This window comes from Panulirus ornatus, chromosome 7 (genome assembly GCF_036320965.1).
Source record: "Panulirus ornatus isolate Po-2019 chromosome 7, ASM3632096v1, whole genome shotgun sequence".
Classification (NCBI taxonomy): domain Eukaryota; kingdom Metazoa; phylum Arthropoda; class Malacostraca; order Decapoda; family Palinuridae; genus Panulirus; species Panulirus ornatus.
Genome location: NC_092230.1, coordinates 50,046,704 through 50,070,045, shown reverse-complemented (window position 1 = coordinate 50,070,045; position 23,342 = coordinate 50,046,704). Strand labels below are relative to the sequence as shown.

The 23,342-nt window shown below is 41.8% G+C and overlaps 1 protein-coding gene across 8 annotated transcripts in view; it reads left to right on the top strand.

Annotated features, from left to right (window-relative positions):
* Window positions 1–23,342, top strand: part of LOC139749634 (uncharacterized) — a 230,043-nt gene that overhangs the window by 75,822 nt on the left and 130,879 nt on the right. For all 8 annotated transcript variants that reach the window (XR_011713005.1, XM_071663782.1, XM_071663784.1 and 5 more), the window contains 2 exons: window positions 2,293–2,452; window positions 12,498–12,601. Coding sequence is in view for 7 of the 8 variants with exons in the window: in XM_071663782.1 (XP_071519883.1) it covers window positions 2,293–2,452; window positions 12,498–12,601 (264 nt within the window). In the remaining variant the exon portion in view is untranslated. The remainder of the gene's footprint in view (window positions 1–2,292; window positions 2,453–12,497; window positions 12,602–23,342) is intronic.

Genomic DNA, 23,342 nt, shown 5'->3' with positions numbered 1-23,342 from the left:
AGGAAGAAGTAAGATTGTTAAAGAAAGAGATGAGAGAGGTATTTGGATGATTTTTGCAGGGAAGTAGTGCAAATGGCTGGGAGATGTATAAAAGAAAGCAGCAGGAGGTCAAGAGAAAGGTGCAAGAGATGAAAAAGAGGGCAAATGAGAGTTGGGGTGAGAGAGTATCATTAGATTTTGGGGAGAATAAAAAGATGTTTTGGAAGGAGGTAAAGTGCATAAGACAAGAGAACAAATGGGAACATCGGTGAAGGGGGCAAATGGGGAGGTAATAACAAGTATTGAAGTGGGAAGGAGATGGAGTTAGTATTTTGAAGGTTTGTTGAATGTTTGATTATAGTGGCAAATATAAGGTTTTTGGTTGGGGTGATGTGCAAAGTGAGAGGGTCAGAGAGAATGGTTTGGTGAACATAGAAGTAGTGAAATCTTTGCGGAAGATGAAAGCCAGCAAGGCAGTGGTTTTGGATGGTATTGCAGTGGAATTCATAAAAAAGGGGGTGACTATGTTGTTGATTGGTTGGTAAGGATATTCACTGTACGTATGGATCATGGTGAAGTGCCTGAGGATTGGTAGAATACATGCATAATGCCATTGTACAAAGCCAAAGGGGATAAAGGTGAGTGTTTAAATTACAGAGGCGTAAGTTTGTTGAGTATTCCTGAGATATTATATGGGAGGGTAACTGAGAGGGTAAAGGCATGTAGAGAGCATCAGACTGGGGAAGGGCAGTGTGGTTTCAGAAGTGGTAAGGGATGTGTGGATCAGGTGTTTGCTTTGAAGAATGTATGTGAGAAATACTTAGAAAAACAAATGGATTTGTATGTAGTATTTATGGATCTGGAGAAGGCATATGATAGGATGGATAGAGATGCTTTGTGGAAGGTTTTAATAATATATGGTGTGGGAAGTAAGTTGCTAGAAGTGAAAAGTTTTTACAAAGGATGTATGGCATGTGTACAAGAAGGAAGAGAGGAAAGTGACTGGTTTCCAGTGAATGCTGGTTTGTGGCAGGGGTGCGTGATGTCTCCATGGTTGTTTAACTTGTTTATTAATGGGGTGGTTAGGGAGGTGAATGCAAGAATTTTGGAGAGGGGGGGCAAGTATGCAGTCTGTTGTGGATGAGAGGGCTTGGGAAGTGAGTCAGTTTTTCTCCATTCAAACCTACCCCCTAATTTACTTGTCCCTCAACCCTACTGAACCTAATTACCTTGCTCTTATTCACATTTACTCTCAACTTTCTCCTTTCTTACACTTTACTAAACTCAGTGACCAACTTCTGCAGTTTCTCACCCGAATCATCCACCAGCGCTGTATCGTCAGCAAACAAAGACTGACTCACTTCCCAAGCCTTCTCATCCAGTAAAGACTACATACTTGCCCCTCTATCTAAAAGTTTTGCTTTCACCTTCCTCCCCAACTCATCCATGAACAAATTAAATAACCATGGAGAGATCACACTCCTCTGCCGCAAACTGATATTCACTGGGAACCAATCGCTTTCCTCTCTTCCTACTCATACACATGCTTTACATCCTTGGTAACTTTTCACTGCTTCTTGCAACTTGCCTCCCACACCATATACTCTTAAAACCTTCCCCAAAGCATCTCTATCAGCCCTATCATATGCCCTCTCCAGATCCATAAATGCTACTTACAAATCCATCTGTTTTTCTAAGTATTTCTCACATACATATTTCAAAGCAAACACCTGATCCACACATCTTCTACCACTAATGAAACCACATTCCTCTTCCCCAGTCTGATGACTGATATATGTAGATAATGAAATGGACAGATCCATGGTGTATTCACTTTTCGCTCTGATGCTATTCACTGCTTTCTGTTGCATAATCATTTGTACCATAAAATATCTTATCATCTTTTCTAAGGATAAAAGGTAGAAACTACAATTTGATATTTGTTGAAGTAAGGCATGCACTGAGGTAGTGATAAAAGAAGCAAACCTTTTAAACCTTATTGCTGCTTATCCTTTATTGAAGTGAGGTCAAGGACAGACAAATTGTGTTCTCATTTACACGCAACCAGTCATTAGCTATTTTTTGTAATGTGTGTTGCAGGTACTGTCATTAGGAAACAAGCAGAAAATTATCTCTTTGGAAGTAAAAGATCTTATAATTTAGTACTCTAATGTATTCTTTATATATTCAGGGAAAGTGCACTGTACCTCAGAGTAGAAAATGCCATTACTCAACATTAACATTCTGTTTTGTTCACTTATTATTTTACTCTGTACTTCCATTTATTAAATTCAGATACCTTTTTCCCTTTAGGTCGTACTGTGTACAACATCGTAAGTTCCAGAAGGGCAGTGGCATTGGAGAGGAACTAAAATGTCCTATTTGTATGGAAGAACTGATAGTAGACCCTAAAACTGCTGTTTGGGCCCCATGCTGTAAAAGGAAATCCTGGTTTCATAAGATTTGTCTCCAGGTAATGTTATGCCTATATTAATAGTTAATCCATAACTGGTACAGTATACTGACCTTTCCTCTCCAGCTGACTGATTCATGCATTCTCTTTTAACACACCCTTAGCCATGTGGGGTTAGAAAGATATGGACCTGACACTCCGAATCACTTGAGCATGGCTGCCTTAAGGTTAGGAGACTCCACGCTACAAGTCCAACTTTCCTGGTTTATCAGTAGACGGTTATCTTTCATTCTGTTAGTACTTGGTGCTAAGATATAGTTGGCTTTAATATAAGAACAAGTTTAATTCAGACACCACTGATTTGATTAATGAAATACAGGTAAAAGGTCTCAAGTCTGAATGTCCATAATAAAAACAACATGCAAAATTTGCGCACCCTCTCTTATATTATTCTTATGCACAGTCTTTCAAGTATTTTTGCCATCACAAGTGGGTATGAAGTATGGCATACCTTCTTGTGTCCTAAGGGAGTGTATCTCTGAGGAAGTTTCAAGCAACATTGTATTTTATTATTTATTTTGCTTTGTCGCTGTCTCCCACGTTTGCGAGGTAGTGCAAGGAAACAGACAAAAGAAATGGCCCAACCCACCCCCATACACATGTATATACATACACGTCCACACACGCAAATATACATGCCCATACATCTCAATATACACATATATATACACACACAGACACATACATATATACACATGCACACAATTCACACTGTCTGCCTTTATTCATTCCCATTGCCACCTCGCCACACATGGAATAACATCCCCCTACCCCCCTCATGTGTGCGAGGTAGCGCTAGGAAAAGACAACAAAGGCCCCATTCGTTCACACTCAGTCTCTAGCTGTCATGCAATAATGCCTGAAACCACAGCTCCCTTTCCACATCCAGGCCCCACAGAACTTTCCGTGCTTTACCCCAGACGCTTCACATGCCCTGATTCAATCCATTGACAGCACGTCGACCCCGGTATACCACATCGATCCAATTCACTCTATTCCTTGCCCGCCTTTCACCCTCCTGCATGTTCAGGCCCCGATCACACAAAATCTTTTTCACTCCATCTTTCCACCTTCAATTTGGTCTCCCACTTCTCCTCGTTCCCTCCACCTCCAACACATATATCCTCTTGGTCAATCTTTCCTCACTCATTCTCTCCATGTGCCCAAACCATTTCAAAACACCCTCTTCTGCTCTCTCAACCACGCTCTTTTTATTTCCACACATTACCCTTACATTACTTACTCGATCAAACCACCTCACACCACACATTGTCCTCAAACATCTCATTTCCAGCACATCCACCCTCCTGCGCACAACTCTATCCATAGCCCATGCCTTGCAACCATACAACATTGTTGGAACTACTATTCCTTCAAACATAGCCATTTTTGCTTTCACAGATAATGTTCTTGACTTCCACACATTCTTCAAGGCTCCCAGGATTTTCGCCCCCTCCCCCACCCTATGATTCACTTCCGCTTCCATGGTTCTATCCGCTGCCAGATCCACTCCCAGATATCTAAAACACTTTACTTCCTCCAGTTTTTCTCCATTCAAACTTACCTCCCAATTGACTTGACCCTCAACCCTACTGTACCTAATAACCTTGCTCTTATTCACATTTACTCTTAACTTTTCTTCTTCTTTCACGCACTTTACCAAACTCAGTCACCAGCTTCTGCAGTTTCTCACATGAATCAGCCACCAGTGCTGTATCATCAGCGAACAACAACTGACTCACTTCCCAAGCTCTCTCATCCCCAACAGACTTCATACTTGCCCCTCTTTCCAAAACTCTTGCATTCACCTCCCTAACAACCCCATCCATAAACAACATTGTACCTTCAGATATACCTGTCTTTATCTTACAGACACTGGTCTTTCCTTTAGATTCCTGTATAAGACACCCAGGAACCTAAAGTCCCACTTTCATCATTTCTCTCTCTCTCTCTCTCTCTGTCTCTCTCTCTCTCTGTCTCTCTCTCTCTCTCTGTCTCTCTCTCTCTCTGTCTCTCTCTCTCTCTGTCTCTCTCTCTCTCTGTCTCTCTCTCTCTCTCTCTCTCTCTCTCTCTCTCTCTCTCTCTCTCTCTCTCTCTCATATATATATATGGGTTACAAAGTTTCTTTTGGGTCCATTTCATTTTTCAATTAGTTATCCAGTTTTTATCCACTACAGTTTTATGCCATGAGCTATGAGGCCAAAAAAGATATGGAAGATAAGATAGGGGTGGAATGGAGTGTTCTGTTAATTTTCTGAGATCCCAGGAAATTCTCCAGCCCCCTTTTGGACCCTTGGGCCTGGGTATTATGTACCCCTGCACCTCCTTCTCAGAGGCTCTGCTTACATTTATCTGCCTCACCTTACCATTCATAGATAGATTAGACAACCAAGTATAAATCACACTCACATGATGCAGACCAACTTACAGTGAGAATCATCTCCCTCCTCCATCCTTTCTTTTAATATATGTGCCTTCCCTTCATGATAAAGGAAGTGGTAAAAGCGAAGAAGCTTGAAAAAGAGACCTGAGTGTATAGATATGAAGAGGGAGTGTTTGAAAAACGGTACTTTATTGGATGAGAAGAGGAAGAATTAGAGAGGAGACTATACTTAGGGTAACTTTACTTAAATATGTGACTGCACAGGAAAATACTAACATTTTGACCTTTGAATATTTAAATGATGTCAGAACTTACACATTCCCTGTCTTGATTGCAGGTCTTACTTTCTGTCTCATTAAACAGGGCAAAGTTTAACTTCTCCAAACATGCACACTGCTTATCTCATTATTTTCCAATTTTCATACTCATACAATCCTTTTTCTCATTGTTGTGGATAGAAAGTTTTGGTGTTAGTCCCTTACACATGACAGCAAGAGAATAGTTGTGAGCGAATGTGGCCTTTCTTCGTCTGGTCTTGGTGTTACCCAGCTAATCCAGGAAACAGCGTTATTGGATTACGTGTTAATTGACAGGCGTGCGAAAGAGAGACTTTTGGATGTTAATGTGCTGAGAGGTGCAACTGGAGGGATGTCTGATCATTATCTTGTGGAGGCTAAAGTGAAGATTTGTATGGGTTTTCAGAAAAGAAGAGTGAATGTTGGGGTGAAGAGGGTGGTGAGAGTAAGTGAGCTTGAGAAGGAGACCTGTGTGAGGAAGTACCAGGAGAGACTGAGTACAGAATGGAAAAAGGTGAGAACAATGGAAGTAAGGGGAGTGGGGGAGGAATGGGATGTATTTAGGGAATCAGTGATGGATTGCGCAAAAGATGCTTGTGGCATGAGAAGAGTGGGAGGTGGGTTGATTAGAAAGGGTAGTGAGTGGTGGGATGAAGAAGTAAGAGTATTAGTGAAAGAGAAGAGAGAGGCATTTGGACGATTTTTGCAGGGAAAAAATGAAATTGAGTGGGAGATGTATAAAAGAAAGAGACAGGAGGTCAAGAGAAAGGTGCAAGAGGTGAAAAAAAGGGCAAATGAGAGTTGGGGTGAGAGAGTATCATTAAATTTTAGGGAGAATAAAAAGATGTTCTGGAAGGAGGTAAATAAAGTGCGTAAGACAAGGGAGCAAATGGGAACTTCAGTGAAGGGCGCAAATGGGGAGGTGATAACAAGTAGTGGTGATGTGAGAAGGAGATGGAGTGAGTATTTTGAAGGTTTGTTGAATGTGTTTGATGATAGAGTGGCAGATATAGGGTGTTTTGGTCGAGGTTGTGTGCGAAGTGAGAGGGTTAGGGAAAATGATTTGGTAAACAGAGAAGAGGTAGTGAAAGCTTTGCGGAAGATGAAAGCCGGCAAGGCAGCAGGTTTGGATGGTATTGCAGTGGAATTTATTAAAAAAGGGGGTGACTGTATTGTTGACTGGTTGGTAAGGTTATTTAATGTATGTATGACTCATGGTGAGGTGCCTGAGGATTGGCGGAATGCATGCATAGTGCCATTGTACAAAGGCAAAGGGGATAAGAGTGAGTGCTCAAATTACAGAGGTATAAGTTTGTTGAGTATTCCTGGTAAATTATATGGGAGGGTATTGATTGAGAGGGTGAAGGCATGTACAGAGCATCAGATTGGGGAAGAGCAGTGTGGTTTCAGAAGTGGTAGAGGATGTGTGGATCAGGTGTTTGCTTTGAAGAATGTATGTGAGAAATACTTAGAAAAGCAAATGGATTTGTATGTAGCATTTATGGATCTGGAGAAGGCATTTGATAGAGTTGATAGAGATGCTCTGTGGAAGGTATTAAGAATATATGGTGTGGGAGGAAAGTTGTTAGAAGCAGTGAAAAGTTTTTATCGAGGATGTAAGGCATGTGTACGTGTAGGAAGAGAGGAAAGTGATTGGTTCTCAGTGAATGTAGGTTTGCGGCAGGGGTGTGTGATGTCTCCATGGTTGTTTAATTTGTTTATGGATGGGGTTGTTAGGGAGGTAAATGCAAGAGTTTTGGAAAGAGGGGCAAGTATGAAGTCTGTTGGGGATGAGAGAGCTTGGGAAGTGAGTCAGTTGTTGTTCGCTGATGATACGGCGCTGGTGGCTGATTCATGTGAGAAACTGCAGAAGCTGGTGACTGAGTTTGGAAAAGTGTGTGGAAGAAGAAAGTTAAGAGTAAATGTGAATAAGAGCAAGGTTATTAGGTACAGTAGGGTTGAGGGTCAAGTCAATTGGGAGGTGAGTTTGAATGGAGAAAAACTGGAGGAAGTGAAGTGTTTTAGATATCTGGGAGTGGATCTGGCAGCGGATGGAACCATGGAAGCGGAAGTGGATCATAGGGTGGGGGAGGGGGCGAAAATCCTGGGGGCCTTGAAGAATGTGTGGAAGTCGAGAACATTATCTCGGAAAGCAAAAATGGGTATGTTTGAAGGAATAGTGGTTCCAACAATGTTGTATGGTTGCGAGGCGTGGGCTATGGATAGAGTTGTGCGCAGGAGGATGGATGTGCTGGAAATGAGATGTTTGAGGACAATGTGTGGTGTGAGGTGGTTTGATCGAGTGAGTAACGTAAGGGTAAGAGAGATGTGTGGAAATAAAAAGAGTGTGGTTGAGAGAGCAGAAGAGGGTGTTTTGAAGTGGTTTGGGCACATGGAGAGGATGAGTGAGGAAAGATTGACCAAGAGGATATATGTGTCGGAGGTGGAGGGAACAAGGAGAAGAGGGAGACCAAATTGGAGGTGGAAAGATGGAGTGAAAAAGATTTTGTGTGATCGGGGCCTGAACATGCAGGAGGGTGAAAGGAGGGCAAGGAATAGAGTGAATTGGAGCGATGTGGTATACCGTGGTTGACGTGCTGTCAGTGGATTGAATCAGGGCATGTGAAGCATCTGGGGTAAACCATGGAAAGCTGTGTAGGTATGTATATTTGCGTGTGTGGACGTATGTATATACATGTGTATGGGGGGGGGTTTGGGCCATTTCTTTCATCTGTTTCCTTGCGCTACCTCGCAAATGCGGGAGACAGCGACAAAGTATAATAAAAAAAAATAATAAATATTTATTATACTTGATCGGTGTTTCCCACATCAGCGAGGTAGCGCCAGGAAACAGATGAAGAATGGCCCCCATCCACTCATGTTTATTTATATTTATTATTTATTTTGCTTTGTCACTGTCTCCCACGTTAGCAAGGTAGCGCAAGGAAACAGACGAAAGAATGGCCCAACCCACCGACATACACATGTATATACATACATGTCCACACGCGCAAATATACATACCTATACATCTCAATGTACACATATATATACACACACAGACATATACATATATACACATGTACATAATTCATACTGTCTGCCTTTATTTATTCCCATCGCCACCCCGCCACACATGGAATAAAGACCCCCTCCCCTCTCATGTGTGCGAGGTAGCGCTAGGAAAAGACAACAAAGGCCCCATTCGTTCACACTCAGTCTCTAGCTGTAATGTAATAATGCACCAAAACCACAGCTCCCTTTCCACATCCAGGCCCCACAGAACATTCCATGGTTTACCCCAGATGCTTCACATGCCCTGGTTCAATCCATTGAGGTGTATAGGTAGGTATATGTGCGTGTGTGGACGTGTATGTATATACATGTGTCTGTGGGTGGATTGGGCCATTCTTTTGTCTGTTTCCTTGCACTACCTCGCTAACACGGGAGACAGTGTCAAAGTATAATAAAAATAATAGCACAGAATGGAAAAAGGTGAGAACAAAGGACATGTCGGGAGTGGGGGAGGAATGGGATGTATTTAGGGAAGCAGTGATGGCTTGTGCAAAAGATGCTTGTGGCATGAGAAGCATGGGAGGTGAACAGATTAGAAAGGGTAGTGAGTGGTGGAATGAAGTAAGATCATTAGTGAAAGAGAAGAGAGAGGCATTTGGACGATTTTTGCAAGGAGACTATGCAAATGACTGGGAGATGTATAAAAGAAAGAGGCAGGAGGTCAAGAGAAAGGTGCAAGAGGTGACAAAGAGGGCAAATGAGAGTTAGGATGAGAAAGTATTATTGAAATTTAGGGAGAATTAAAAGATGTTTTGGAAGGAGGTAAATAAAGTGCGTAAGACAAGGGAACAAATATGAACATCAGTTAAGGGGGCTAATGGGGAGGTGATAACAAGTAGTGGTGATGTGAGAAGGAGATGGAGTGAATATTTTGAAGGTTTGTTGAATGTGTTTGATGATAGAGTGGCAGATATAGGGTGTTTTGGTCGAGGTGGTGAGAGGGTTAGGGAGAATGATTTGATAAACAGAGAAGAGGTAGTAAAAGCTTTGCGGAAGATGAAAGCCGGCAAGGCAGCAGGTTTGGATGGTATTGCAGTGGAATTTATTAAAAAAGGGGGTGACTGTGTTGTTGACTGGTTGGTAAGGTTATTTAATGTATGTATGACTCATGGTGAGGTGCCTGAGGATTGGCAGAATGCTTGCATAGTGCTATTGTACAAAGGCAAAGGGGACAGAGGTGAGTGCTCAAATTGCAGAGGTATAAGTGTGTTGAGTATTCCTGGTAAATTATATGGGAGGGTATTGATTGAGAGGGTAAAGGCATGTACAGAGTATCAAATTGGGGAAAAGCAGTGTGGTTTCAGAAGTGGTAGAAGATGTGTGGATCAGGTGTTTGCTTTGAAGAATGTATGTGAGAAATACTTAGAAAAGCAAATGGATTTGTATGTCGCATTTATGGATCTGGGGAAGGCATATGATAGAGATGATAGAGATGCTCTGGGGGGGGTATTAAGAATATATGGTGTGGGAGGCAAGTTCTTAGAAGGAGTGAAAAGCATTTATCAAGGATGTAAGGCATGTGTATGTGTAGGAAGAGAGGAAAGTGATTGGTTCTCAGTGAATGTTGGTTTGCGGCAGAGGTGCGTGATATCTCCATGGTTGTTTGATTTGTTTATGGATGGGGTTGTTAGGGAGGTGAATGCAAGAGTTTTGGAAAGAGGGGCAAGTATGCAGTCTGTTGTGGATGAGAGAGCTTGGGAAGTGAGTCAGTTGTTGTTCGCTGATGATACAGCGCTGGTGGCTGATTTGTGTGAGAAACTGCAGAAGCTGGTGACTGAGTTTGGTAAAGTGTGTGAAAGAAGAAAGTTAAGAGTAAATGTGAATAAGAGCAAGGTTATTAGGTACAGTAGGGTTGAGGGTCAAGTCAATTGGGAGGTAAGTTTGAATGGAGAAAAACTGGAGGAAGTGAAGTGTTTTAGATATCTGGGAGTGGATTTGGCAGCGGATGGAACCATGTTAGTGGAAGTGAATCATAGGTTGGGGGAGGGAGCGAAAGTTCTGGGAGCGTTGAAGAATGTGTGGAAGTCGAGAACATTATCTGTGAAAGCAAAAATGGGTATGTTTGAAGGAATAGTGGTTCCATCAATGTTATATGGTTGCGAGGCATGGGCTATAGATAGAGTTGTGCAGAGGAGGGTATATATGTGTCAGAGGTGGAGGGAACGATGAGAAGTGGGAGACCAAATTGGAGGTGGAAAGATGGAGTGAAAAAGGTTTTGAGTGATTGGGGCCTGAACATGCAGGAGGGTGAAAGGCTTGCAAGGAATAGAGTGAATTGGTTCGATGTGGTATACCACGGTCGACGTGCTGTCAATGGATTGAATCAGGGCATGTGGAAAGTTCTGTGGGGCCTGGATGTGGAAAGGGAGCTGTGGTTTTGGTGCATTATACATGACAGCTAGAGACTGAGCGTTAACGAATGTGGCCTTTGTTGTCTTTTCCTAGTGCTACTTTGTGCATATGCGGGGGGAGGGGGTTGTTATTTCATGTGTGGCGGAGTGGCGATGGGAATGAATAAAGGCAGACAGCATGAATTATGTACATGTGTATATATGTATATGTCTGTGTGTGTATATATATGTATACGTTGGGATGTATAGGTATGTATATTTGCTTGTGTGGACGCGTATGTGTGTGGGTTGGGCCATTCTTTCGTCTGTTTCCTTGCGCTACCTCGCTAATGCGGGAGACAGCGTCAAAGTAAAAAATATATATATATGTTATTCCTGAGGATAGGGGAGAAAGAATACATCTCACTTATTCCCTGCGTGTCGTAGAAGGCGACTAAATGGGGAGGGAGCGGGGCGCTGGAAATCCTTCCCTCTTGTTTTTAATTTTCCAAAAGAAGGAACAGAGAAGGGGGCCAAGTGAGGATATTCCCTCAAAGGCTCAGTCCTCTGTTCTTAACGTTACCTTGCTGATGCGGGAAATAGTGGTTAGTATGAAAAAAATATATATATATATATTTTCTTTTCAAACTATTCGCCATTTCCCGCATTAGCGAGGTAGCGTTAAGAACAGAGGACTGGGCCTTGAGGGAATACCCTCACCTGGCCCAATTCTCTGTTCCTTCTTTTGGAAAATTAAAAAAAAAAAAAAAAAAAAAAAAAAGAGAGGGGAGGATTTCCAGCCCCCCGCTCCCTCCCCTTTTAGTCGCCTTCTACGACACGCAGGGAATACGTGGGAAGTATTCTTTCTCCCCTATCCCCAGGGATATATATATGTATAGATATATGTAAATATATGCAGTCTGTTGTGGATGAGAGAGCTTGGGAAGTGAGTCAGTTGTTGTTCGCTGATGATACAGCGCTGCTGGCTGATTCGTGTGACAAACTGCAGAAGCTGGTGACTGAGTTTGGTAAAGTGTGTGAAAGAAGAAAGTTAAGAGTAAATGTGAATAAGAGCAAGGTAATTAGGTACAGTAGGGTTGAGGGTCAAGTCAATTGGGAGGTAAGTTTGAATGGAGAAAAACTGGAGGAAGTAAAGTGTTTTAGATATCTGGGAGTGGATCTGGCAGCGGATGGAACCATGGAAGCGGAAGTGGATCATAGGGTGGGGGAGGGGGCGAAAATCCTGGGAGCCTTGAAGAATGTGTGGAAGTCAAGAACATTATCTCGGAAAGCAAAAATGGGTATGTTTGAAGGAATAGTGGTTCCAACAATGTTGTATGGTTGCGAGGCGTGGGCTATGGATAGAGTTGTGCGCAGGAGGATGGATGTGCTGGAAATGAGATGTTTGAGGACAATGTGTGGTGTGAGGTGGTTTGATCGAGTAAGTAACGTAAGGGTAAGAGAGATGTGTGGAAATAAAAAGAGCGTGGTTGAGAGAGCAGAAGAGGGTGTTTTGAAATGGTTTGGGCACATGGAGAGAATGAGTGAGGAAAGATTGACCAAGAGGATATATGTGTCGGAGGTGGAGGGAACGAGGAGAAGAGGGAGACCAAATTGGAGGTGGAAAGATGGAGTGAAAAAGATTTTGTGTGATCAGGGCCTGAACATGCAGGAGGGTGAAAGGAGGGCAAGGAATAGAGTGAATTAGATCGATGTGGTATACCGGGGTTGACGTGCTGTCAGTGGATTGAATCAGGGCATGTGAAGCGTCTGGGGTAAACCATGGAAAGCTGTGTAGGTATGTATATTTGCGTGTGTGGACGTATGTATATACATGTGTATGGGGGTGGGTTGGGCCATTTCTTTCATCTGTTCCCTTGCGCTACCTCGCAAACGCGGGAGACAGCGGCAAAAAAAAAAAAAAATATGTAAATATAAAGAAATTTTTTCTTTCCTTGCAGAGATTAGCATTAAGTGCTGGGTACTTTTTCAAATGTCCACTGTGCAACAATCAAGACAAGTTTTTGTTGGAGATGCAAAATGTCGGCATATTTGTACCGGAAAAGTAAGTATTCTAAAGGTGTTAAGTAACTTGGATAAAGTAATGAGGGACTGAATATGAAAACAAAATGGCTGGAAGGTTTTATTTTTACTCACTTGGAAAAATTGACCCTAGTCTAATTGGATTAGGCCTTGGCAAAAAAAGAAAAAAAAATTTTGGTTCTTTGATATGATATTATGTGTAATGTAATAAGAACCCTAAGGATTATGGACTGGTAAGAATGTATTCTGAAAGCTTTGTTGAATGGAAGAATTATGCATAGAGTGTGCCAGATGCTTGCATATAGGAGTTCTTGTAGCAGCTCCGATGAATGTATGAAAACTGAGATTTATATAGACCTAGATAGGTGTTAAATCAGAGCTGTGGAGATAGGTAAATTTAGAGTGAAAAGTAAAGATGTGAGAAGGATATGTGATGTGAAGAAATCTTTCAATAAACTCATGTATAAAAGCCTTTCAAGTTGATATGGACATGTTGATGGTATGGTAGGTGATAGGATTAACAAGGAGATGGGAGTTCATTACATACTGACATACTGATTGTACTGTTAAAAGGTAGAAGGAGAAGAAAGTTAGACTGCAAAAGAGATGGTTAGATGAAGTGGGATATTTCATCAGGGCTAGAGATATTGAAGATGTCAGAAGAAAAAAAGAGAATTAGATGCATTGGAAGCATTATCTGGTATAAATGGTCTCACTAGATGAGTGGAGTTATTGGTCTCACTTGACAAATTAACTTGGCATACACTGTATGAAAGAAAGTGTCAGTGACACTTTACAAATATGGAAGATGTTTGTGAGTAATAGCAGATGCTGTGTGTATCTTATCCTCCCCATAGGGCTGGGAATGATGGTAGGTTGATATGATGAATATCAGTGCTTTGAAACTACAGAGGGAAAAGAGAGACATTTAGAAAGAGTTACAGGTAGAAAGTGCATTTTTGAATTATTGAAGTTATCAAGTTTTGCTTTCCCATATTGATTTATTTAACAGGTCTGAATAAAGAGAAGTGTTCAGTGTACAAGAAAAAGAATGAACAGTAGAAAGGGGAGGGGAGGAAAAAGTTCAAGTATATGCAGTGGAATCATCAGTAGTAAAAGTGAATAGGGTTAGATGTTAAAGAGAAATCATATATGGAGAGGAAAAAGAGAGTAGGTGATAGGGCAAAACCCAAAGGCACAAATTTAGGTCTAAGGGACACCACTGTTTATAGAAGAACAGGGGATAGTCTCTCCAGCAGTGATTTCTGCAATAGACTGAGTGGAGAGAGAGCTATGAATCGGGAAAAGAGATGCAGAAAAGCCGTAGGAAGAAAGTGTGGGAAGCAAAGAATCATGCCCCATGACATATGCTCTTGAGATTTCGAGGGCTACCTCATAAGATTTGTTAAAGCGTCTGAGAGAGGAGGACCAAAGATGAGCCACATAGGAGGGATCACTGGTAGACCTTGCACCACAATGATCAAAAGGAAGGAAATTACATTTTAAATGTTTGAGAAAGTTCAGAGTTAGCGAGAGTTTCAAAGGCTCTAGAGAAAGCAGAAGTGAGAGCAGTGGGGCACTGGTTAAAAGGGTTAGAACAGTTGTCTTTTGAAGGGATGGGCTGCACCAAGGCAGCCCATCCATATGAAAGAGTAATAAAAAAATAATAATGAAACAAGTTCATCAAAATAAGTTCATAGATTACATCTCTGACTGGTACAAAGATTATGAACTTAAAAATGTTTAAACTTTTCGTATTAACCTTGACACTTTTATATACAACTTCTTTAAGCAAAGTGAACTTACTTCAGAAAATAGGAAGAAAGGACCTCACAGTAGACCACATCAGTATTATAATAACCTTGACCTGAAACAGCTCTTAAGTATCGCCAGGCAAATAGGTAGAGGATATAGACTGCTTCAGACACCCAAAATGCTAAAACTATTTCACACATCTCTTGCAGCAATGAGGAATGAATGACTGAACTTAAGACAGAATGACTGGGAATAGTTTGTCTGGGTACTAATTCATCACACTCCTCTAAGGCAAACTTAGAGTGGTATTAATGGAATCATTGAAGAGAAAATCAAACAAGTATCTCCTCCCAGTCTTCTGCAAAAGGCTAATGAATTCATCACGAAATGGGCTAATTTCTCTAGCAGTTATTAACATGCTGCCACTTAAGACTAGGGCGGTTTCATACAACAAATCCAAAGAAAGAGATCTTACTCAGTTCATGCTAAACAAGCAACATGAATGTGATGTAAAATTCATGGAGCTTGAACATGATATAGTTCTTACAAGGGGCAAGGGCACTGCCCCTGGGGAGGATGGTATCACTTATGACATTATTAGACTTCTAAGACATGTACCTGGTAACCCATTCTTAAAGCTGTATGATGTGTTATTCCATGGGTTATTTACCCTCTTCATGGACCAATAGCCTAATTGTACCTATACCCAAACACAATCAACCAGATGAATTTTGCTCTATCTCCCTGATGAGTTGCCTGTGCAAAACTTTTGAGAGGATGGTGCTTAACAGGCTACTACACAGAATCAAAGAACATTTTTCTCATATTAATGGTTTCACAAATGGCAAAAGTGTACACAACTGTATCACTACTTTCCTAACAATGCATGGGGGCAGATGACTTAAGTATATCTTATTTCTTGACCTTAAAGCTGAATTTGATATTGCTTATAGGCAAGTTATTTTGTATGAGAGAGCAAAAACGGACATAGGTGGCTGGCTCCTGTACTGGGTACTCAGCTATCTAATAGAAAGTCCACTTTGTTGTTTTGAGGCTACAAAAGTGAAGTTAAAGATGTGATTCTTGGCAGTCCTCAAGGTAAAGAAATGCTACTGCTCCCTGGCAGTCCTCAAGATGTTAAAGCCATACTACTTGGCACTCCTTAAGGTGGATTACTTAGCCCCACCTCAGTGTACTAATCAGTGCACTACTGAAACTGATTCCACAGTGTCCAAAAAATATCACTATTGATTATATGGATGACATTCTTGTACACACCAAAACATATAGTCAAATGCAAACCTTTCTTAACTGCATGCACACAGCCTGTTAAAGCCTTGGCTTTATCATTTTTGCAGATAAAAGCAAAATCTTCAATACATGAATTAGTATTGGTAGGAGCAGACCATGTAAATTGAAAATTGATGGAAAACCAATTGACTATGTCAGCTCTGGTAGATATCTTTGTGTCTCAGTCCCATGTACTGCAGCTGGTGTGCAAAAACTAAACTGACAGGGTACAGATAGATTCAAAGCTCATAGTTGTTGCAGGTTACAATCCTAATTATGGTGCAAATATCAGAATTGTCAAAATTATGTGCTTAGCTTATATTGGGTCTCTAACAAATTACCATGACCCAGTTTTGGTCCTACATAACAGCAAAGGTTATGAAGCCTTAAGAACCATGCTTGGTTGCCTGAAGACCACTAAAGTACTCATCATGCAGAAAGAACTTGGTATTCATAGCATTAAAGACAGATTATTTGAAATCAGTTTTATGATAGACCTGAAACTTCTGCATGATTCAATTAGTGTTATTTCTATAGAATTATTCAATCCTTGATGTTTTGGCACAAGTGTATCTAAATGAATCCAAATAACAATGTTTGAAGTACATAATTTGTATAAAAGTAGGAAGCAGCAGCATTTTCTGTCTTCTTGGCAGATAAAGCCTTGGATATCACCACACCTACTTACCTACCTAAGAATGAAATTACTTATGATCTTCATGTTCAGCTCTTCGCTAAAACCAGTGTTCTTGAACAAATACAGAAAGTCCAAATTGAAAGTAACAGCCTAGTGCATCTGCATCTATACTGATGGTTTTTGCCATTCAGTCACTGGGAGGGCAGGAAGTGTGCCATTGTGATCTAGCCCAATGGTAATAGATGATCCAACCCAGTGGTAATAGATAAGAGAAAAATGTTAGAATAAACAATTGGGCATCTACCCTACAAACTGAATCGTTTGCCATATTTATTGCTCTTGAGCTGTTTGAAATTACTGCCACAGAATGCCACAGAGAGTTTAATTACCTCTGATTCTTTATCTTCACTACTTGCCCCTAACACCCTGAGAACAGAATGTAACATTTTGGTCTCTAAAGGTAGAGACAAGTATTGAGACATTATTCCTCAGTGGATTAAAATCAGATTGTTATGAATTTCCTTTCATATAAACCTGTCCCTGGGGATAGGGGAGAAAGAATACTTCCCACACATTCCTCACGTGTTGTAGAAGGCGACTGAAGGGGACAGGAGTGGGGGTCTAGAAACCCTACCCTCCATGTATTTTAACTTTCTAAAATGGGAAACAGAAGGAGTCACACAGGAAGTGCTCATCCTCCTCGAAGGCTTAGAGTGGGGTGTCTAAATGTGTGTGGATGTAACCAGGATGAGAAAAAAGGAGAGATAATTAGTATGTTTGAGGAAAGGAACCTGGATGTTTTGGCTCTCAGTGAAACGAAGCTCAATGGTAAAGGGGTAGAGTGATTTGGGAATGTTTTGGGAGTAAATTCAGGGGTTGGTGAGAGGACAAGAGCAAGGGAAGGAGTAGCACTATTCCTGAAACAGAAGTGGTGGGAGTATTTGATAGAGTGTAAGAAAGTAAACTCTAGATTGATATGGGTAAAACTGAAAGTGGATGGAGAGAGATGGGTGATTATTGGTGTCTATGCACCTGAGCATGAGAAGAAAGATCATGAGAGGCAAGTGTTTTGGGAGCAGCTGAGTGAGTGTGTTAGTAGTTTTGATGCATGAGACCGGGTTATAGTGATGGGTGATTTGAATGCAAAGGTGAATGATAAGGTGAATGATGTGGCAGTTAAGGGAATAATTGATGTACATGGGGTATTCAGTGTTGTAAATGGAAATGGTGAAGAGCTTGTAGATTTGTGTGCTGAAAACGAACTGGTGATTGGGAGTACCTGGTTTAAAAAGAGAGATATAAGTACACGTTTGTAAGTAGGAGAGATGGCCAGAGAGCATTATTGGATTACGTGTTAATTGATAGGCACATGAAAGAGAGACTTTTGGATGTTAACGTTCTGAGAGGTGCAACTGGAGGGATGTGTGATCATTATCTTGTGGAGGCGAAGGTGAAGATTTGCAGAGTTTTTCAGAAAAGAAGAGAGATGTTGGGGTGAAGAGAGTGGTGAGAGTAAGTGAGCTTGGGAAGGAGACTTGTGTGAGGAAGTACCAGGAGAGACTGAGTGCAGAATGGAAAAAGGTGAGAGCAAAGGACATAAGGGGAGTGGGGGAGGAATGGGATGTATTTAGGGAAGCAGTGATGGCTTGTGCAAAAGATGCTTGTGGCATGAGAAGCGTGGGAGGTGGGCAGATAAGAAAGGGTAGTGAGTGGTGGGATGAAGAAGTAAGATTATTAGTGAAAGAGAAGAGAGAGGCACTTGGATGATTTTTGCAGGGAAATAGTGCAAATGACTGGGAGATGTATAAAAGAAAGAGGCAGGAGGTCAAGAGAAAGGGGCAAGAGGTGAAAAGGAGGGCAAATGAGAGTAGGGGTCAGAGTATGTTTTGGAAGGAGGTAAAGAAAGTGCACAAGACAAGACAACAAATGGGAGCATCGGTGAAGGGGGCTAATGGGGAGGTAATAACAAGTAGTGGTGATGTGAGTAGATGGAGTGAGTATTTTGAAGGTTTGTTGAATGTGTTAGATGATAGAGTGGCAGATATAGGGTTTTTAAACAGAGAAGAAGTAGTAAAAGCTTTGCAGAAGATGAAAGCCGGCAAGGCAGTGGGTTTGGATGGTATTGCAGTGGAATTTATTTAAAAAAGGGGGTGACTGTGTTGTTGACTGGATGGTGAGGATATTCACTGTATGCATGGTTCATGGTGAAGTGCCTGAAGATTGGCAGAATGAATGCATATTACCATTGTACAAAGGCAAGTGGGATAAAGATGAGCTAAAATTACAGAGGTATAAGTTTGTTGAGTATTCCTGGGAAACTATATGGGAGGGTATTGAAAGGGTGAAAGCATGTACAGAGCATCAGACTGGGGAAGAACAGTGTGGTTTCAGAAGTGGTAGAGGATGTGTGGATCAGGTGTTTGCTTTGAATTTTTTTTTATCATACTTTGTTGCTGTCTCCCTCATTAGTGAGGTAGCGCAAGGAAACAGATGAAAGAATGGCCCAACCCACCCACATACACATGTATATACATACACGTCCACACACGCACATATACATACCTATACATCTCAACGTATACATATATATACACACACAGACATGTACATATAAACACATGTACATAATTCATACTGTCTGCCCTTATTCATTCCCATCGCCACCCCACCACACATGAAATGAGAACCCCTTCCCCCTGCATGTGCGCGAGGTAGCGCTAGGAAAAGACAACAAAGGCCACATTCGTTCACACTCAGTCTCTAGCTGTCATGTATAATGCACCGAAACCAGATCTCCCTTTCCATATCCAGGCCCCACAAAACTTTCCATGGTTTACCCCAGACGCTTCACATGCCCTGATTCAATCCATTGACAGCACGTCAACCTCAGTATACCACATCGTTCCAATTCACTCTATTCGTTGCACGCCTTTCACCCTCCTGCATGTTCAGGCCCTGATCACTCAAAATCTTTTTCACTCCATCTTTCCACCTCCACTTTGGTCTCCCACTTCTTGTTCCCTCCACCTCTGACACATATATCCTCTTTGTCAATCTTTCCTCAATCATTCTCTCCATGTGACCAAACCATTTCAAAACGCCATCTTCTGCTCTCTCAACCACACTCTTTTTATTACTACACATCTCTCATACCCTTTCATTACTTACTCGATCAAACCACCTCACACCACATATTGTCCTCAAACATCTCATTTCCAGCACATCCACCCTCCATTGCACAACTCTATCTATAGCCCATGACTCGCAACCATATAACATTGTTGGGACCACTATTCCTTCAAACATACCCATTTTTGCTTTCTGAGAGAACGTTCTTGCCTTCCACACATTTTTCAACACTCTCAGAAGTTTCGCCCCCTCCCCCACCCTGTGAAAAATGTATGAGAATATATTTATATTTATTATACTTTTTGACAAGAAAATAGTGAAATTGGAAAAAAATGTAGCTTAGACATTGAAGCTTATTGATACAGTGGTTAAATTGATGAGAACTGCTATTGACGTTTGTGTAAATAAATTATACATTTCCTTTTTCCATAGCCAGAGGTTGAACCATTATGTGACATTCATTTTTTCATTCATTTCAAGCTAGAAGTTTCAGTTTTCTAAATTGTTTCTTACATTTTCATATGTATATATATGTATGTGTGTGTGTGTGTATATGTGCGTATGTATGTGTACGTGTGTGTGTGTATATGTATATATATATGTATATTATCCCTGGGGATAGGGGTGAAAGAATACTTCCCACGTATTCCTCGCGTGTCGTAGAAAGAGACTAGAGGGGACGGGAGCGGGGGGCCAGAAATCCTCCCCTCCTTGTATTAACTTTCTAAAATGGGAAACAGAAGAAGGAGTCACGCGGGGAGTGCTCATCCTCCTCGAAGGCTCAGAGTGGGGTGCCTAAATGTGTGTGGATGTAACCAAGATGTGAAAAAAGGAGAGATAGGTAGTATGTTTGAGGAAAGGAACCTGGATGTTTTGGCTCTGAGTGAAACGAAGCTCAAGGGTAAAGGGGAAGAGTGGTTTGGGAATGTCTGGGGAGTAAAGTCAGGGGTTAGTGAGAGGACAAGAGCAAGGGAAGGAGTAGCAATACTCCTGAAACAGGAGTTGTGGGAGTATGTGATAGAATGTAAGAAAGTAAATTCTCGATTAATATGGGTAAAACTGAAAGTTGATGGAGAGAGGTGGGTTATTATTGGTGCATATGCACCTGGGCAGAAGCTGGTGACTGAGTTTGGTAAAGTGTGTGAAAGAAGAAAGTTAAGAGTAAATGTGAATAAGAGCAAGGTTATTAGGTACAGTAGGGTTGAGGGTCAAGTCAATTGGGAGGTGAGTTTGAATGGAGAAAAACTGGAGGAAGTGAAGTGTTTTAGATATCTGGGAGTGGATCTGGCAGCGGATGGAACCATGGAAGCGGAAGTGGATCATAGGGTGGGGGAGGGGGCAAAAATTCTGGGAGCCTTGAAGAATGTGTGGAAGTCGAGAACATTATCTCGGAAAGCAAAAATGGGTATGTTTGAAGGAATAGTGGTTCCAACAATGTTGTATGGTTGCGAGGCGTGGGCTATGGATAGAGTTGTGCGCAGGAGGATGGATGTGCTGGAAATGAGATGTTTGAGGACAATGTGTGGTGTGAGGTGGTTTGATCGAGTGAGTAACGTAAGGGTAAGAGAGATGTGTGGAAATAAAAAGAGCGTGGTTGAGAGAGCAGAAGAGGGTGTTTTGAAATGGTTCGGGCACATGGAGAGAATGAGTGAGGAAAGATTGACCAAGAGAATATATGTGTCGGAGGTGGAGGGAACGAGGAGAAGAGGGAGACCAAATTGGAGGTGGAAAGATGGAGTGAAAACGATTTTGTGTGATCGGGGCCTGAACATGCAGGAGGGTGGAAGGAGGGCAAGGAATAGAGTGAATTGGAGCGATGTGGTATACTGGGGTTGACGTGCTGTCAGTGGATTGAATCAAGGCATGTGAAGTGTCTGGGGTAAACCATGGAAAGTGTGTAGGTATGTATATTTGCGTGTGTGGACATATGTATATACATGTGTATGGGGGTGGGTTGGGCCATTTCTTTCGTCTGTTTCCTTGCGCTACCTCGCAAACGCGGGAGACAGCGACAAAGCAAAAAAAAAAAAAAAAAAAATGCACCTGGGCATGAGAAGAAAGATCTGAGAGGCAAGTGTTTTGGGAGCAGCTGAGTGAGTGTGTTAGTAGTTTTGATGCACGAGACCGGGTTATAGTGATGGGTGATTTGAATGCAAAGGTGAATGATAAGGTGAATGATGTGGCAGTTAAGGGAATAATTGATGTACATGGGGTATTCAGTGTTGTAAATGGAAATGGTGAAGAGCTTGTAGATTTGTGTGCTGAAAACGAACTGGTGATTGGGAGTACCTGGTTTAAAAAGAGAGATATACATAAGTACACGTTTGTAAGTAGGAGAGATGGCCAGAGAGCATTATTGGATTACGTGTTAATTGATAGGCACATGAAAGAGAGACTTTTGGATGTTAACGTTCTGAGAGGTGCAACTGGAGGGATGTGTGATCATTATCTTGTGGAGGCGAAGGTGAAGATTTGCAGAGTTTTTCAGAAAAGAAGAGAGAATGTTGGGGTGAAGAGAGTGGTGAGAGTAAGTGAGCTTGGGAAGGAGACTTGTGTGAGGAAGTACCAGGAGAGACTGAGTGCAGAATGGAAAAAGGTGAGAGCAAAGGACATAAGGGGAGTGGGGGAGGAATGGGATGTATTTAGGGAAGCAGTGATGGCTTGTGCAAAAGATGCTTGTGGCATGAGAAGCGTGGGAGGTGGGCAGATAAGAAAGGGTAGTGAGTGGTGGGATGAAGAAGTAAGATTATTAGTGAAAGAGAAGAGAGAGGCACTTGGATGATTTTTGCAGGGAAATAGTGCAAATGACTGGGAGATGTATAAAAGAAAGAGGCAGGAGGTCAAGAGAAAGGGGCAAGAGGTGAAAAGGAGGGCAAATGAGAGTAGGGGTCAGAGTATGTTTTGGAAGGAGGTAAAGAAAGTGCACAAGACAAGACAACAAATGGGAGCATCGGTGAAGGGGGCTAATGGGGAGGTAATAACAAGTAGTGGTGATGTGAGTAGATGGAGTGAGTATTTTGAAGGTTTGTTGAATGTGTTAGATGATAGAGTGGCAGATATAGGGTTTTTAAACAGAGAAGAAGTAGTAAAAGCTTTGCAGAAGATGAAAGCCGGCAAGGCAGTGGGTTTGGATGGTATTGCAGTGGAATTTATTTAAAAAAGGGGGTGACTGTGTTGTTGACTGGATGGTGAGGATATTCACTGTATGCATGGTTCATGGTGAAGTGCCTGAAGATTGGCAGAATGAATGCATATTACCATTGTACAAAGGCAAGTGGGATAAAGATGAGCTAAAATTACAGAGGTATAAGTTTGTTGAGTATTCCTGGGAAACTATATGGGAGGGTATTGAAAGGGTGAAAGCATGTACAGAGCATCAGACTGGGGAAGAACAGTGTGGTTTCAGAAGTGGTAGAGGATGTGTGGATCAGGTGTTTGCTTTGAATTTTTTTTTATCATACTTTGTTGCTGTCTCCCTCATTAGTGAGGTAGCGCAAGGAAACAGATGAAAGAATGGCCCAACCCACCCACATACACATGTATATACATACACGTCCACACACGCACATATACATACCTATACATCTCAACGTATACATATATATACACACACAGACATGTACATATAAACACATGTACATAATTCATACTGTCTGCCCTTATTCATTCCCATCGCCACCCCACCACACATGAAATGAGAACCCCTTCCCCCTGCATGTGCGCGAGGTAGCGCTAGGAAAAGACAACAAAGGCCACATTCGTTCACACTCAGTCTCTAGCTGTCATGTATAATGCACCGAAACCAGATCTCCCTTTCCATATCCAGGCCCCACAAAACTTTCCATGGTTTACCCCAGACGCTTCACATGCCCTGATTCAATCCATTGACAGCACGTCAACCTCAGTATACCACATCGTTCCAATTCACTCTATTCGTTGCACGCCTTTCACC